General features: G+C 41.7%; 2 protein-coding genes across 5 annotated transcripts in view; one reads left to right on the top strand and one right to left on the bottom strand.

The window, feature by feature from the left end:
• ORC2 (origin recognition complex subunit 2) overlaps positions 1-17556 on the top strand; it is a 49106-nt gene extending 31550 nt beyond the window's left edge. For 3 of the 4 annotated variants that reach the window (XM_062189813.1, XM_062189802.1, XM_062189807.1), the window contains 7 exons: positions 1707-1839; positions 4898-4994; positions 6958-7104; positions 8022-8193; positions 12775-12836; positions 13475-13593; positions 15929-17556. In XM_062189813.1, coding sequence (XP_062045797.1) covers positions 1707-1839; positions 4898-4994; positions 6958-7104; positions 8022-8193; positions 12775-12836; positions 13475-13593; positions 15929-16015 — 817 coding nt within the window. In that variant the 3' untranslated portion in view covers positions 16016-17556. The remainder of the gene's footprint in view (positions 1-1706; positions 1840-4897; positions 4995-6957; positions 7105-8021; positions 8194-12774; positions 12837-13474; positions 13594-15928) is intronic. The other variant, XM_062189822.1, reaches the window with a different exon arrangement.
• On the bottom strand, positions 3422-3771 carry LOC133767132 (large ribosomal subunit protein eL37-like). Its single transcript, XM_062201360.1, has one exon. The coding sequence runs from the start codon at positions 3757-3759 to the stop codon at positions 3466-3468; it is 294 nt and encodes a 97-aa protein (XP_062057344.1). The 5' UTR covers positions 3760-3771; the 3' UTR covers positions 3422-3465.
• Positions 17557-18386: the final 830 nt, after the last annotated feature.

Genomic DNA, 18386 nt, shown 5'->3' with positions numbered 1-18386 from the left:
ATCTCAACATAAAAAAAGTACTTAGAATGTATACTGATGCGAATATAGTTGGTGGCCTCACCCACTATGCCACAGTGCTGGGCACCTGGTTTTCTTTTGCCTACACTATATCCAAAAGTTATGCTGAGAAGATAATGATTATCTTCCCTGCAAGGACCTTCACTTCATTCAATAACTCTCGTTGGCCGGCGCCGTGGCTTAACAGGCTAATCCTCCGCCTTGTGGCGCCGGCACACCGGGTTCTAGTCCCGGTTGGGGCGCCGGATTCTATCCCGGTTGCCCCTCTTCCAGGCCAGCTCTCTGCTATGGCCCGGGAAGGCAGTGGAGGATGGCCCAAGTCTTTGGGCCCTGCACCCGCATGGGAGACCAGGAGAAGCACCTGGCTCCTGGCTTCGCATCGGCGCGATGCGCTGGCCGCGGCAGCCATTGGAGGGTGAACCAACGGCAAAAAGGAAGACCTTTCTCTCTGTCTGTCTCTCTCACTATCCACTTAGCCTGTCAAAAAAAAAAAAATAAATAAATAACTCGCTGAGTGCTTTGTAAATTTACAGCTTTTCATTCTAATCCTATCTCCCAGTTTGTTAGCTCAGATGCCTGGTTTGCTTTGCTTCCCAGTCTAGACCACATAGTTGGCAACATGAATGTAATTCTAAGATCTCTAAATTGCCTTGCTTCTCTCTCTCTGCTGCTTTTACCTTGCTACTCTTAACCTTTGGGTTTTTGTTGTATTTCTAGGCTATCTGCTTTGCTAGAGATGATAACTGTTTCTGATTGACCTCTATAAACAATCATGGAGCTGTACTTTAGCTTAACCCCTTTTTCTTGGTGTGCTGGGTGGACTCACTCACTCTCTTGGCTTCAGTTACTTTGTGTAACTGTGCTCGTCAACCTGGGACTACCTCCTCAACAGCAGACCTGAATATCTAAACGTATATTAGAAGTTGCCACTTGGATGTCCTTTAAATAATTCAGCATCCATAAAACTGAATTCATGTGAAACTATCATTCCCACCTGCCCCTGCTTCCCAGCTCAGTAAATGTCACCCTATTTATGTGGGTGCCTTAAGGCAGAAAACCTTTCTTCCTTTTTCCCCTCACCCTCCACATCTAATCAGTCTCCATATCCTATTGATTTGAATTCCATTAAAGCTCTTAACACCTTCCATTTTTTTCTCCCTGATAGCTGATTCAGATCCTTCATCCGTGGCAGTTTTGTTCCTCCTTCCTAACCAGCCATTGTGATTTTTCTAAAAAGATCATTTTGCTTTTGAAAACTTTTCCGTTAACACCTTATTAGTTACTTTAAATACTGTTTGTCTTTGAAATAAAATCTAATGAGCATCTTAATATGAATTGAACAAGACCCTTGTTATTTGGTCACTGCTTAATTCCAATTTAATCTGTCAATTTAAGCTCTGTCTCAACTTGTGAAACACTCTGGTACCTTTTATTGGCCATGGTCTCCCTTGCCTGTTAGGCATCTATCAATTGAAAGGTAACAGGAGCTGGAGAGAAAGCTAATGAAGCTTGTTGTTCTGCTAATAAAATTATACCTTTACCATGCATAAATTGTGAATCAGTAATTTATTTGTTGTCCTAGTTCTTCCTGTATTCTCTATAAGCTTAAATTAAGAAAATTGATCAATATAAAGTTGTCATTAAGAGGTACTGAGCTTTAATTTCATGACTGCTATCTTTCTGAACAGCCTTGGATTCAACATTGTACTTTATGGTTTGGGTTCTAAGAGAGATTTACTAGAAAGGTTTCGAACCACCATGCTGCAAGATTCTGTTCATGTTGTCATCAATGGCTTCTTTCCTGGAATCACTGTGAAATCAGTAAGTGTTGAAAATTTTAAAAGTAACATCACTACAAGTATGTCTCTTCTCAGTCCATACTCCCTCATTAATAGTGAAGATGCTACTTCTTATTTGGGAGTATTAATTTTTATTTTCATTTTCTTTGAAAGAGAGAGAGATTTGAGATGTACCATTCACTGGTTCACTTCCCAAATGTCCACAACAGCCTGGTTGAAGCCAAGGAAATCCAGGTCTCCCATCTGGGTGGCAGGGACCCAAATTCTTAAGCCATCATGTGCTTCATCCCAAGGATGCACATTAGTAGGAAGCTAAATTAGAAGCAGAGGACTCCAATACAGGATTAGGATTTTTTTTTTTTTTAAGATTATTTTATTTGAGAGGCAGAGCTACAGAGAAAGAAGTCTTCTATCTACTGGCTCACTCCCCAAATGGCCACAATGGCTGGAGCTGGGCCGATCCGAAGCCAGGAGCCAGGAGCTTCCTCCTGGTCTCCTGCTAGTGTGCAGGGGCCCAAGCACTTGGGCCATCCTCTGCTGACGTCCCAGGGGCATCAGCAGAGAGCTGAATCAGAGGAGAAGCAGCTGGGATTCAAACCAGCGCCTACATGGGATGCCTGCACCGCAGGCAGATGCCCAGCCCACCATGCTACTGCACTGGCCCCGGGATCCTTTTTTTTTTTTTTTAAGATTTATTTGAAAGGCAGAGTTACAGAGAGACAGACAGACAGACAGATACAGACAGAGATGAGATCTTCTGTCTGCCGGTTCAGTCCCCAAATGGCCGCCATGGCTGGGACTAGGCCCGGCCGAAGCCAGGAGTCAGGAGCTTCAATGAGTCTCTCATGTAGGTGCAGGGGACCTGGCACTTGCTGCTGCTTTCCCAGGCACATTAGCAGGGAGCTGGATCAGAAGTGGAGCAGCCAGGACTTGAATTGGCACCCTTATGGGATGCCTGTATTGCAGGCTGCGGCTTAACCCACTATGCCACAGTGCTGTCCATGGATGTGCGATCTAACTGCTGAACCAATTCCCTGCCTGTAGAATATTAAATTTAAAGGATCTTTGGTTTTAGCCTTCACAGTAGGATTGCATAGGGCTAAGATCATGGACTCAGAAGGTTCTAGTTTGAAACCACATCTTTGAATTTCTTACTTGCATGTATTAAACCTTAGGGAAATGTTAGCTTTGTTTTCTGCACCAGAGGACAGCAGCATTTACCAGAAGGACGGGATTATGCAGTCTTCAGTTTTAGCACATTTTTATGACATTTTAGAACTCTAAAATAATAAAAATAGAAATTATAGTATATATCATGTGTCATTTTTACTAAAAATGGTTGTTTTGTAGTTAGAAAATTAAAGCTTTGGGTTGTTGGATATTAACCAATGTAGTATTCCTTTTTTTTTTAAAGGCTAATTTATTTATTTATTTGAAAGGCAGAATGATAGATATATCTTCCATCTGCTGATTCATTCCCCAAATGCCTTTTCCTCTGTGTCTCTGCCCTATTAAATCTTTGCTGTTCTCCTGTTTCCTTTTAACCATAACGTATGGGGAAAGAATGAATTATATATATTTAAGTACCAATAGGATTTTTTTTTTTTTGTAACCAGAGCATTTATTGCTTGACTAATTGTTGAAATTCTCAAGATGAACTGGATGCTGCAACGGCTGCCCTCTTGGGTTTAGGTGTTGTTCCTTCATGGAATCCATGCCTGAATCTGCGGTATACAATTTTTAGGTGCCTCATCTGACCAGTCCCAGTGGTATTTCGTCTTTTAACCTTGGCACTCCAGTTATACTTTCTCTTGCGCTTGGCAGGGTAGTCGCATTTGCCACAGGTCGACTTCTGAAGGTGGTAGGCCTTAGAGCCGCAGCAGCGGCACAGCGTGTGCGTCTTGTTGCGACGCTTTCCAAACAATGACGTCCCCTTCGTCATCTCGCTTCTGCAGCCGAGACCAAAAACCAGTAGGATTTTTTTTAATGATTTATTTATTTGAGAGGCAGAATTGCAGAGAAAGGGAGAGACAGAGAGAGGTCTTCCACCCACTGGTTCACTGCCCAAGTGGCTGCAATAGCTGGAGCTGCGCTGGTCTGAAGCCAGGAGCTAGGAACTTTTTCTGGGTCTCCTACATGTATGCAGGGGCCCAAACACTTAGGCCATCTTCTGCTGATTTCCCAGGCACATTAGCAGGGAGCTGGATTGGAAGTGGAGCAGCCAGGAACTAAACCAGCTCCCATATGGGATGCCGTCGCTGTAGGCAGAGGCTTAGTAAAGGTACTATGTCACAGCACTAGCCTTGGGATTTTTTTTTTTTTTTTTTTTTTTTTTTTAAGATTTATGTATTTATTTGAAAGGCAGAGAGAGCTTCCATCTGCTGGTTCCCTCCCCAAATGGACGCAAGGGCCAGAGCTGGGCTAATCAGAAGCCAGGAGTTTCATCCACGAGGGTGCAGAGGCCCAAGTACTTGGGCCAGGTTTAGCTACTTTCTTAGGCACATTAGCAAGCAGCTGGATTGGAAGTGGAGCAGCCAGGACTCAAACTGGCGCCCATATAGGATGCTGGTGCTGCAGACAGTGGTTTAACCCACTTTGCTACAGAGCAGCCCAACCAATAGGATTTTTGTTTAAAAGATTTATTTATTTTATTTATTTGAAAGACAAAATTATAGAAAGGTCTTCCATCCACTGGTTCACTTCCCAGATGGCTGCCTGCAATAGCCGGAGCTGAGCCAATCTGAAGCTAGAAGCTTCTTCTGGGTCTCCCACGTGGTTACAGGGGCCCAAGGACTTGGGCCATCCTCCACTTCTTTCCCAGGCTCATTAGCAGGGAGCTGGATCGGAAGTGGAGCAGCTGGGAGTAGAATTGGCGCCATTATGGGATGTTGATGCTGCAGGCCAGGGATTTAACCCGCTGTACCACAGCAGTGGCCCCTAGGATTTTTTAAAGTAATCATTCAAACTAAGAAATACAAAATCATTCTTAAATTATGAAAAAAGATTGAGTTCTCTAGTTGTATTTATTTATTTAACAGAATATGTTGTAATTAATATACTTGCTGTACTTTTTTATCTAGGTCCTGAATTCTATAACAGAAGAAGTTCTTGATTATATGGGTACATTCCGAAGTGTATTGGATCAGCTAGATTGGATAATAAACAAATTTAAAGAAGGTAATATAAAATAGATGCTTTATAGTTTTAAGGTGAAGTTAAGCATGCAATTCTTATTCTTGTATTTATATACACAAAAATTATTTTTATAATGCTGTTTATCTCAATACCAATTTAGATTTTCCTGAAATAATTTACCCTTTCTGTTTCAATGGACTTTTTCCAGTGAATTTCACTTAACTAAAAGGGACAAGTTACTTTTTGTTACCTTAACTAAAATACCCAAGAAGAGCTTTTAGTTTTTTAAATACTATTGACTATAGTGATTTTAGAATTCAGGGAACCTGGGATTTTCGAAATTTTTCACTGCTGTGCCATTGAACAATTTTATTTCCCTGTTTTCATGTGATTTCAGAGTTGCATTTTTAAAAACTTTTTTTTTTTCTTTTATTTGAAAGAGAAACCCAGAAAGACAGAAAGTGGCCTGCCATCCACTGGTTAACTTCCCAAATGCCCACAACAGCTACCCACAACAGCTATGGCTGGGCCAAGCTGAAGGAAGTCAGGAACCTGAAATCCAATCTGAGTTGCCCGTGTGGGTGGCAAGGACCCAAGCACTTGATCCGTCATCTGTTGCTTCCCAGGGAAGCATTCGCAGGAAGCTGGATGAGAAACATAGGAGCAATGATTTTGAACCAGGCACTCTCAAATCAAGCAGTGTCCTAACCACTGCACCCTGGTCAAAGACATGTCCCAATTTATATTTTTTACCTATTTCCTTTGTAACTTCCTTCTTTGCTACTGAAATGTATGCTTGACAAGTCTCCTGTAATTTCTTTCTTACTAAATCCATTGAACTTGGCTTATCCTTAATCTTGATCCCTGCTGTATTTGATGATATTAATAGCTCCATCCTGCAAAGTCTTGACACGATAAGCAATATACTGAACCCTCAACCACTTCACTTCTTTCTTTCTTTTTTTTTTTTTTTTTTAAGATTTATTTATTTAATTGAAAAAGTTACACAGAAAGAAGAGAGGTGGGGTGGGGAGGGGTCTTCCATCCGCTGGTTCACAATTGGCCGCAATGGCCGGAGCTGTGCTGATCTGAAGCCAGGAGCCAGGAGCTTCCTCTGGGTCTCCCAAGTGGGTGTAGGGACCCAAGGACTTGGACCATCTTCTACTGCTTTCCCAGGCCATAGCAGAGAGCTAGATATGAAGTGGAGCAGTTGGGACTTGAACCAGCGCCCATATGCCAGCGCACCGGCCCTCTCACTTCTTTGTTTGTTTGTGTGTCTCGTTTGGTTTTTGGGAAATCAGTTTTTTATTTAATCTCTTAATGCTTATTGAGAACTTTTTTCTTATCTTCGTGTTCTCTTCATACTTACTTTGCAATGCAACATGCCCAGGTTCACCTCCAATCATACACATCTTGCTGTTTCCTGTGCCTTACTAAAACTGCTTTGTCTCCTGATTCCAGTGCTAACCTCAGTGTCTTGCCTATTTTATGAATGATTGTCTTATTCCTTCAAATCAATTGCATACCCTTAAAAGCAATTATTACCTTACTTCATACCATTTTGATAAATTCTTTAATATCTAGTCATTATTTATGGTTGCAACTTCACAAATACTCATGGAAAATAATGGTTGGCTGGCGCCGCGGCTCACTAGGCTAATCCTCCACCTGCGGCGCCAGCTAACTGGGTTCTCGTCCTGGTCGGGGCGCTGGATTCTGTCCAGGTCGCTCCTCTTCCTGTCCAGCTGTCTGCTGTGGCCCAGGAGTGCAGTGGAGGATGGCCCAGGTCTTTGGGCCCTGCACCCGCATGGGAGACCAGGAGAAGCACCTGGCTCCTGGCTTCGGATCAGCGCAGTGTGCCAGCCACAGTGTACCGGCCGCAGCAGCTATTGGGGGGTGAACCAATGGAAAAAAGGAAGACCTTTCTCTCTGTCTCTCTCTCTCACTGTCCACTCTGCCTGTCAAAAAAAAAAAATAATAATAGTTGGATTTCATTTCCTTTCAGATTCTTCTCTAGAACTTTTCCTTCTCATCCACAATTTGGATAGCCAAATGTTGAGAGGAGACAAGAGCCAGCAAATTATTGGACAGCTCGCATCTTTGCGTAACATATACCTGATAGCATCTATTGATCACCTCAATGCTCCTCTCAGTAAGTTAATATTACTTTTTTCTATCTTGTGGTAATAGTCATAAAATTCTCTTAAAATGCTGTAAGTCCCAACATTTTTACTGTTTTTCAGTGTACTTTTTCCCTGTTATGTAACATGTGTTTAAAGACATTCTCTGCCAACAAGAAAGGTGTAGTCAATCTGATTTACAACAATGTTGGAAATAAAAATTCAGATACTAAAGGGGAATGTGTTTTACACCTAATATTACATGAGGAAGAAGAGACAACTATTGTTTGGGTCTTTTTCTACTCTTTGTAGTATTGTAACATTTATTTCATGACCTTAAATCAGAGACTTTGTGATAATCCTATGGAACAAAATGTTAAATTATCAATTTTTCAAATAGAATGCCCAGATGTTGATATAATTTGTATTTAATGTAGAAATAAAGACTCAAATGTTGATTGACAGTTACTGATTTGGATGAGGAAGTATCAAAAATGGTAAATTTAAGCATTCATTTTACTTTATTTTTTAAAAGATTTTATTTATTTACTTGAGAGGTGGACTTAGAGAGGGAGAGACAGAAAGGTCTTCTATCCACTGGTTCACTCCCCAAATGGCTGCAACGGCCAGAGCTGCTTTGATCTGAAGCCAGGAGCTTCTTCCTTGTCTCCCACATGGGTGCAAGGGCCCAAGCACTTGGGCCATCGTCTACTGCTTTCCCAGGCCATAGCAGAGAGCTGGATGGGAAGAGGAGCAGCCAGGTCTAGAACCAGCACTCATATGGGATAGTGGCGCCGCAGGTGGAGGCTTAGCCCACTACACCACAGCTCCTGCCCCTTCAGCACTCATTTTATTGAATGCTTTCTCATTCTTCCCTAGCGTGGAAGCTAGCAATATGACAATATGAATATAATTTGTAACTCTTGTTTTCTTTGGTCATGTGCTCCAGTGTGGGATCATGCAAAGCAGAGTCTTTATAACTGGCTCTGGTATGAAGCTACTACATACAGTCCTTACACTGAGGAAACCTCCTATGAGAATTCTCTTCTGGTTAAACAGTCGGGATCCTTACCACTTAGCTCTCTGACTCATGTCTTACGAAGCCTCACCCCTAATGCAAGGTAAAAATGAAAACTTGTCACTTTTTAAAAAAAACTGCATTTTAAGGTATGCACTACCAGGTTTTATTGGTGATACAAAGATCCCCACTTAGTTGAAGGATTAAGAGAAATAATAGTAATAACAGTTACCAGTACTGGATTCTGGAATAGGCAGACTACTCAGTAATAGTTGAACAAGTTGTCATTAAGCAAAAGTACCAACATTTTTTTTCTTAATTCTGGTAGATTTTACTTACATTTTATGGTGATTTTCAATTATATATTTAATTTTATGATCCATACACTGAACTTGTTACATGAAATAGTTCATTTGATCCTCACAACTAAGGTGAATAATAAATAGTACGGAGATTTTAACCCTAATGTACCTGGCCTCAAAGCCCACGCTCTTAAATGTATCTGTCTCTAGTAAAGCCCTTTTAGCAGCTAGCCAAGAGGCATATCTGAACTGGCAGAAGTGAAAGACTGGATATAGCACAAACCAGCAAAAAGTAAATTGCATAATTAGCCTGGTGAAAGAGGTGCTTAGTAGCAAATTACATTCAAAGCCTAAAATTCTAGACTTTTTTTTTTTTTGACAGGCAGAGTGGACAGTGAGAGAAAGGTCTTCCTTTGCCGTTGGTTCACCCTCCAACGGCCACCGCGGCCAGTGCACTGCAGCCGGCGCACTGCGCTGATCCGAAGGCAGGAGCCAGGTGCTTATCCTGGTCTCCCATGGGGTGCAGGGCCCAAGCACTTGGGCCATCCTCCACTGCACTCCCTGGCCACAGCAGAGAGCTGGCCTGGAAGAGAGGCAACCGGGACAGAATCCGGTGCCCCAACCAGGACTAGAACCCGGTGTGCCAGCGCCGCAAGGCGGAGGATTAGCCTATTGAGCCACGGCGCCGGCCAAAATTCTAGACTTTACACTGTATTTAACAAGACTAAATGTTGAACAACAGACCTTGGTGAAACTAGAAAATTAACATGTGAATAGATAAAAATAAATGTTGTATTCTTAGATGGGTAGACTGAATATTGTAATGGTAGCAATTCCGCCTGAACAGAAATGCACTGGAGCATAATTTAATCAAAATAGTGATTATTTTCTGTGTGTGATTTAGAGTTGGTAGAATATTCAGTTTCTTAAAGAATTAGAAGGCAAGATTAGCCAAGACCATTGCTTTTGTTTAACACTTCTGTTGAAGATGACCTCATACTTTCAGACTTTAATTCATCCTCTTTCGTTCTATGCACGCAGTATAATAGATGAAATACGAAATAACAAAATAAAAAGATACAGCCTGGTCCCAAAATATAAACAAGTCAGTGAAATAGAATAGAATCATAAAGCAACGAGATCACTGAGGCCACAATCCAGCTGCATTCCAGGCCTAGAAACTGTACCGGCAGCCAGGAGTTTGCTTTGTGTGGAGAGACAGTAGTGTCACCATATCTTTTATTTTCCAAAGCAGGACATTTTTACTTAGGACAAAATAACAAACAGGACAGGGTGATAGTTATAAAAAATAAAGAGCATAAGTAAGTAAAAAGCATATAAAACAATATTGTATGGTGTTATTTCAATATGAAAAGCTAAAAATGTAAATAGAAATAAATACCTAATTCAGGAAAATATTAACCCTGGAGAAGGAGAAGGGGTAGTGGATAGCAGATTGGGTACACAGACTTTGAGTACACTTTTTGTTTACTCTTAGCAATTTCTTTTCCATTTATTTTTTATGTGTGTGGTTTATTTTTTAACTTCTTGCCATGAAATATTTATATATTCACAGGATGCCACCAGGACATTCCTTGCACGTCCTACCCCAGCACTGTCCCTACCATCTCACATGACAATAGAATATCAGAACCACATGTCTTATTCAGATTTCAGCATTATACATGAACTTGTTTCTCTCATTCCCTCTGTCCTCTCTCTGTAGCTCTATGCAGTTTTTCTTTTCTTTCTTTTTTTTTTTTTTAAAATATTTTATTTTTTTATTTGAGAGGTAGAGTTAGAGAGAGAGGGAAAGAGAGAGAAAGGTCTTCCATCTGCTGGTTGACTCCCCAGATGGCTGCAACAGCTGGAACTGGGCTGATCCAAAGCCAGGAGCCAGGAGCTTCTTCTGTGTCTCCCACACCACACGGGTGCAGGGGCCCAGGCACATTGGCCATCTTCCACTGCTTTCTCAGGCCATAGCAGGAGAGCTGCACAGAAGAGGAGCGGCGGGACATGAACCGGCACCCGTGTAAGATGCCAGTACCTCAGGTGGAGGCTCTGCCTACTATGCCACAGTGCGGACCCCTATGCAGTTTCATTACATGTGAAACCTTGCATAGCCACTACCACACTCAAGACACTCAACTAAGGGCTGGCGCTGTGGTGCAGCAGGTAAATCTGCCTGCAGCGCTGGTATCCTATATGGGCTCCAGTTCGAGTCCCAGTTGTTCCATGTCTGATCCAGCTCCCTGTTGATGTGCCTGGGAAAGCAGGAGAGGATGGCCTGAGTGCTAGAGTCTCTGCACCCACATGGGAGACCTGGAAGAATCTCCTGGGTTCAGCCTTCCTCAGCAGCACTGGCCAGTGCGGCCATTTGTGGGGTGAAACAATGGATGGGAGATCCCTCTCTCTGGCCTGACTCTGACTCTGCCTTTCTGCTTTTCAAATAAATAATCTTTAAACAAAAAGAAAAAGGTGCTCAACTGTACAAGACTTCCTTATGATAACTCAAATGCTAATTGTAATGAATTTTGTTGCTCTATAAAGCTGATTTGTACACTGAAGGTAAAGTTAAAGAACTGATATTGAAATGTGCATTAAGTGGTTAATCAAACTTTTTAACAGAATATGGAACAGGAAATGTCTTCATTCTGTTTTACTGTTTCACTGCTTTAAGGACTATTGCAAGTCAGGTGTCTATGTACTGTAAGAACTCAGAACTTCGAATTTGCTGCTAATGCAAATATTTCTTAGTCTGGCAAACCTAGATGTCTGTGTGCTAGCCTCTCACACTTTTTTTTTTTTAGTTTTCTATTTATTTAAAAGTCAGAGTTACAGAGAGAGATCGATCTTCCATCTGCTGGTTCACTCCCCCGATGGCTGCAATGGCCAGGGCTCAGCCAGGCTGAAGCCAGGAGCTTCATCCAGGTCTCCCACATGGGTTCAAGGGCCCAAGCACTGTGGAAGATGGATTTCCACTGCTTTTGCCAGGCCATTAGCAGGGAACTGGATCAGAAGTGGAGCAGCTGGGACACGAATAGTGCCCATTAACTTATTACACCGCCACACTGGCCCCTAAAGTGGTCATTTTGGGACAGCATGGCACAGCAGATTATGCCACTGCTTTTGATGTTGGCATCCCGTACTGGAGAACCAGTTCAAGTCCAGCTGCCCCACTTCTAATCTGGCTTCCTGCTAATGTACCCGGGAAGGCAGTGGTAAGACGACCCAAGTGTTTGGGCCCCTGCCACCCATGTGGGAGACCAGGATAGTTTTGGGTCCTTGGCTTTGGCCTGGCTCAGACCTGGCTGTTGCAGCCATTTGAGGAGTAAACTGACAGATCTCTCTGTCTCTCTGTCAATTCTGCCTTTCAAATAAATAAATAAATCTTTTTTTTTAAATAGTCAATCAGATGATCCTAAATACAAAGTAGAAATTTAAAGGATTAATAAAAATTTTGATATACTCAAGCACTCTTGGGAATCTGTGTTAACACTACTTTCAACCCCATATTTCCACTTGGTTCACTGTACTGTGGAAGTAACTCAAACTATGAAAAAATATATATAGTTAATGTAGTTGTTTTATAATATTTAAAATTGAAAACAATGTAAACATCCAAAACCAGTAGGGAAGTGTAAGTTTGTGGTACATGATCGCCATTAAAACTTGTTTGGGCAGAGTTTTTCAAGACCTAGGAAAAATGAGTAAGTGAAAAAGCAAGGAATAAAACAATATATATAGGATATAAATGCATGGATTTATTTGCATAGGTATTTTTTAAAGATTTATTTATTTGAAAGGCAGAGTTACAGACGGAGATCTTTGCATCCGCTGGTTCACTCCCCAGTTGGTGGCAACAGCATCTTGAGCCATCTCTGCAGCTTTCTCAGGCATACTAGCAGGGAGCTGGGTGGGAAGTGAAGCAGCCAGGAAATGAACTGGATAGGATGCTGGCGCTGCAGGTAGCAGCTTAACCTGCTGTGCCATAATGCCAGCCCCTATTTATATATTCTACTGTGCTTCAGCGTATAAAGATTTGAGATAGCACCATACACAAAATGATCAACACCAAATGTTAATGGCTGTTATCTTATTCTAGGATTGACATTTTCTGCCTCAGATACTATATATTCCAGGTTTTCTGCAAAGACTAACTATAGTCAGGAAAAAAAATACTGCTATGTTTTCCTTTACAGGAAGTGTTTTTCCTCATTAACTAGGCAAGGATATGATGTTCCTTGGAGAAAAGAACAGAAGGTTATGAAGGCAAACCTAGTTGTGATATTCTGTCTCTATATTTTACTATTAACTGTTACTGCCTGATATTAACATTCTAGATTTGAATTCCTGTTTGTTTTCTGTTTTTTTTTCCTTAGGGGGATTTTCAGGCTACTAATAAAGTATCAGCTGGATAACCAGGATAACCCTTCTTACATTGGTATCCAATATTTATATTAAGTTGTGTGACTTTCGTTTTACTCTGTAAACTTTTTCTCCTGAAATCTAATGATAGCATTGCAGTTTTTCAAGGCAGTGGCTAAGTATCTGCCAAATAGCAAACTGTTAAGTGGCCCTACAGATCCACTGCTGAACAGGCTACATGCCAACATGATTTGAAAGACAAAGCCAGCTTCCTTTTAACATTCCCTATTCTGTACTACCTATGGATCTGTGTCTCCGTTACATGTGTTTCATATGCTAGGCATCTTGGAAGATTCTCTTCCTATTTTGGAAAAAAACTAAGGTGTTAAACACTTCAGTAACTCTTCATGTCTCTTGATTTACTACTTCCCTCTTTATCCTCACCATTTAAAACTGCCTACCAGGTTATGTTATACTTTGTCCCAGTAGACTAGGTTCACCAGTCAGTTCTCTTTAAAAGCAAAGCCACAATGTACGACAGCTAAGCATTCTCTAGTTGTGCTTCTTCCAGCTAAGCTTCTTCTAGTTGTGCTGACTGCTGGGCTATAACATGGCAGTAGCACTTTTATTCTATGTTCTTTGCTATGGGCATTTGTACCAGGGGTCATGTCCTAAATGCTGACTCATGTTCTCATCTCCTTTTGAACTCTACAGGACTGTCTTTTCAAGATTTTTACCAGCAGTGTCGAGAAGCATTCCTTGTCAACAGTGATCTGACACTCCGGGCCCAGTTAACTGAATTTAGGGACCACAAGCTTATACGAACAAAGAAGGTATGACTGCTTTCGTGGCATACGTGCCAAGAATAGTGCACATTGTTCACTTAAGATCAGGTGTACCTTTGATTCAGACCTGATTATGAAAACTGAGGGTTTGCGGTGGGTCACAGAGGTTCATTTAGGCAGAATGCTGGATATGGTAGGATGTACTCTGCTTCAGAGCAGAGAACTCCTTAGAAGATCTCATCCAAAGTAACAGGCCGTTATAAAACAGAGTGTGAGCCAAATAACTCTATTCCTTTGTTCCCTCTGCATCATTCACTTGTTATCTATATTTAATTTAATTTTATTTTTTAATGATTTATTTATTTGAAGGTCACAGTTATACAGAGAGAGGAGAGGCAGAGACAGAGAGAGGTCTTCCATCCGGTGGTTCACTCTCCAGTTGGCCGCAACGGCTGGAGCTGAGCCAATCCTAAGCCAGGAATCAGGAGCTTTTTCTGGGTCTCCCACATGGGCACTGGGGTCCATGGCCTTGGGCCATCATCCACTGCTTTCCCAGGCCATAGCAGAGAGCTGGATCGGAAGAGGAGCAGCCAGGACTAGAACCAGTGCCCATATGGGATGCCAGCACTGCAGGCAGTGGCTTTACCCGCTACGCCACAGTACCAGCCCCCCTGTCTATATTTATTGAGCATTGTTAGGATATATTAGGGAACAGATCCCAACTGCTTTTTTTATGGGACTTAAAATCAAATGGGGGAGGTGCACACTGGTCAAGTAATCCTGCACATTAAGATTCTGGCAGTGTTAAATTCTATGATCAGAAAGTTCTGAAAGATAATATTAAAGTAGGTAGATTTGACCTAATATGGCTATTGGAAGAGACCACTGAACTGAAATCTAAAGGAAGATGAGGCGATAACTGGTCAAAAAGGGAAGGAAGAGTACTCCAGGCTGGAGACAGCTTGTAAACAGACCCTGGCACAGAAAAGGCCAGCATGGCACAAAATGTCATTTAAAAAATTGTCCTGGGGCCGGCGCTGTGGTCTGCCTACAGTGCCGGCATCCCACATGGACTTCCAATCCAGCTAAGGCCTGGGAAAGCAGTAGAAGATGGCCCAAGTCCTTGGGTCCCTACACCCACTTGGGAGACCCAGAGGACGCTCCTGACTCCTGATCAGCACAACTCTGGCAGTTGTGGCCAGTTGGAGAGAGAACCATTGGATGAAGACCTCTCTCTCTCTCTCTCTCTTTCATGGCCTCTCCTTCTTTCTCTGTGTAACTTTCAAATAAATAAATCTTTAAAAAAAATTGTCCTGGCCGGCGCCGTGGCTTAACAGGCTAATCCTCCGCCTTGCGGCACCTGCACACCGGTTCTAGTCCCGGTTGGGGCGCCGGATTCTGTCCCGGTTGCTCCTCTTCCAGGCCAGCTCTCTGCTATGGCCTGGGAAGGCAGTGGAGGATGGCCCAAGTCCTTGGGCCCTGCACCCACATGGGAGACCAGGAGAAGCTCCTGGCTTCAGATCAGCGAGATGCGCAGCGGCCATTGGAGGGTGAACCAGTGGCAAAAAGGAAGACCTTTCTCTCTCTCTATCCACTCTGCCTGTCAAAAAAAAAAAAAATTGTCCTGACTGCATGATGAGTGACGTAGGGCGGAGTGGGACAGGACAGCCAAGTGTTGACGCACAGAGGCTGTCTAGGATGATGTGAAGAGTGGTGTGGGTAAGATGGTGGGGACTTCGCCTGAGGAAAGAGAAAGTGGCTGGACTAGGAAGGATAATTGATTGGACATGGGGGCCAAGGGAAAGGAGAGTGTTAGCATTGAGCCCTGGCTTCCAGCTTGCATAACCAGAGAGCTGTTGGGTCACTGGTGAAACAGAGGAGACAGGTGTGAGTTGTATCTTACTCATTTTGAGGTTCCCTTGGGACTTTCAGTGGAAATGTGAATCAGGCAGTTTTATAGTTGGGACAAGAAACCTGAGGGAAGGTCTGGGCTGGAAGGAGTTCAATGAGGGTCATTTAAAAATGAGATAGCTGACATATTTAAAACCAAATGGGGAGGATCTAGTCAAAAAAGGGAAAAGGAATAAAGAAATCAGTAGTGTCAGATTCTGCAGGGTACGGGAGGGCGAAGAGGGCTCAAAGCAGTAATGAAATAGTCCCCACCCACCCCCCAGTTAGTCTCTCTCTCCTCTTACAAAGTGGTTTAATAACTCCATGTATTTAAATGTGTGTATATATGACTATATGCTAGTTTGCCTTTTTATATTTATATACTTATTTTAAAATAATGCAAGAAAGATGTCAGATCCATTTCTTTTATTTGAACCTACCATAGAAGGGTTCAAATATCTCATGACTAACAGAGTATTCTTTTATCTTTTAGGGAACTGATGGAGTTGAGTACTTAGTAATTCCTGTTGACAGTGGAACACTGACAGACTTTTTGGAAAAGGAGGAAGAGGAGGCTTGAAGCTGTCCTTTACCCTCGAACCCCTCCATGGAAGGTTGTGATACCCCAGCGGCCACTCCTCTAGTTGAAAGTTTACATCCAACATTAGATTATTTTTCCACTGAACAAGATTAAAATTGGGAGGGGTAATGTCATCAATTAGAAGTTTTGATTAGCCTGGCTGGTATACCGTGTCTCGTACTATGCAGTGGTCCTCCAGTGGGAGAAAATGTGCCTTTCATTCATTACCTCTGGATTCTTGATGGAATGAACAGTGTGCTCAGGGACTATCTGGAACTGGATATTTTTTGAAAATTTTTTTATACTAAAGATAGTATTCCTAATTTTTTGAGGGCCTTTTAATACTCCCCGAGCTAGCTGACTGTTTGCAAGGGTGCTGGTTCCAGAGTGTGAAGTACAAAGACACAGGCATCATGTAAATCGGCTTTATTTGCTGTTCGGTGTGTGGGAACCAGTGACTGCAATAGAGAAGACGGATCATCTCTTACCATTTCCGAAACGACTTAACAAAAGGTATAGGCTGGGAAAAAGCGAGTGATCTAGCTTTCTCCTTTTGGATTTAGCCTACCTTCTTAGGGGATGGGATAATGGGAAAAGTATAAGGAGTTTATTTGTATATTCAATCTGGAAAGCATAAGAACAACAGATTAGGTTAGGAATAGTTAATATCTGTGCCATGATGTTCATGATACAAGTGAGAGGCCAGGCTAAAGAAATAAAATCTTGAAATTACATGTTAGTAGCTTTTGAACAACAGAAAATGACACTTCACTGTTACTGTACACTGACACATTTCTCTGTTCTTGAATAACAGGCAGATGCGCAGCACTTTAGTGCTGGCTGCAAATTAATCTGGAGTCCTCTGTCAAGTAGATGTGAACCTCAGTGTACGATAATTCCCATTTTAAGGTGATGGTTTCAAACCCGAATATTTATACGAGCCTGTTTTCTTAGAGAAGAACAAAAAGCTACCCTTGGCCACCATTTTCAGCTAATAGTCTTCAATCACCCCCTGAAATATTTCATTGTTGGGAATTACATTGTTAAAGTATCACTGTAATAAACTATGTACTGCATCTGCATTTTTCACTTATTTCTTATCTGATAAATTCCTTTCATGAACATACTTCTAAAAATGCTTGGATTTTTTATTTTAATTAGTGCCAAAGGATATTCAGTGGAAATGAGGTTCCTTCCCATTTTCTGATCCCTAGTCCCTTAGGAAAAAACACTGACAGCAGTTTAAGTATTCTTCCCAAGAGCCTATGCATATGTAGGGCTCTCTGTCTTTTAAAAACACAAATGACAAGATATTTGCTGGTTTGCACCTTGCTTTTTGCTTAATATATTTAGTTTATAAAACTTACAGTATAAAAAATGTGTGTATATATATATATAAAATCTTAAATGATCTAATGTGTAAATTTTCACATTTGCCCTTAAATATCTAGTTGTTTATTTTTATAATTTTTGTGCGTATTCTATTTGCGGGCGTCCGTGTCAATAGACTTTATTATCAATAAAAGCCAGTGTGGACAGAATCATGTTTTCTTATCTTCACTGCTTGGTGTTTTGTTTTTGTTTTTCTTTGAATGATCTGAAGTGCTTCAGATGAAATGTTATGAGTGCATCTTACAGACTGGGTGAAGATCTTGGCAGAATTACTGTATGCTGTTCATTATTTTGTGTCAGCATCAGTGCCCTTTAGACTCTAGCAATTAAATCTGGACTGCTGAAGCTCCAATTTCTTCTGCTTTTTTAAACTTGCTTCTGGCAAGACTGAACAGACCTTCTGAAAAGATTTTCTGGGTCTCTAATTAAAATGGCAATAAGGCATGGGGGGTGTAGAGCATTTACTTTTTATGAACTTGCCATAATACTGAATTCCTACATAGAGAGTGCTTAGTTCGCATAGTACTCCAGAAACTTGGACTTTCTTAGCATCATATATTTTAACATTCATAGAAAAGAAAATTGGGTTTGAGAGATGGATGATAAAGTTCACAAGTATACTCCCCAAACCTCCGGTTAATCCAAATGCGGATCCAGTCTCATTGTGTTCAGAATATACCTTCCTACATTCTAGCCAGCGAGATGACTCCGCTTAGTCCTCAGTAGCCATCAATGACACTTGAGTCACGAAGGTCTGCCTTACCAGAGACCGTGTGGCTCCTGAAAACCCAGGGACGGATAAACTAAGTAAATGATTTTGTTTTCCAACTTTTTTGTAATTACTTGATTGCTCCTTTAGGAGGATCTGCCACAGTTTAATTTTGCCAAATGTTATTAAAACCTTTTGTAAAAATGTTGAATACTGAGAGAAGTTGTGAGGATATGAAGGAGGAATATAAAATATCCCCATACAAGTCTT

This window comes from Lepus europaeus, chromosome 1 (genome assembly GCF_033115175.1).
Source record: "Lepus europaeus isolate LE1 chromosome 1, mLepTim1.pri, whole genome shotgun sequence".
Classification (NCBI taxonomy): domain Eukaryota; kingdom Metazoa; phylum Chordata; class Mammalia; order Lagomorpha; family Leporidae; genus Lepus; species Lepus europaeus.
The sequence above is the reverse complement of the archived record's forward strand: the minus strand, read 5'-3'. Positions and strand labels throughout refer to the sequence as shown.

Excerpts from the sequence above, each read along its gene's own strand:
- LOC133767132 (XM_062201360.1), bottom strand. The coding sequence starts at position 3,759 with ATGACGAAGGGGACGTCATTGTTTGGAAAGCGTCGCAACAAGACGCAC.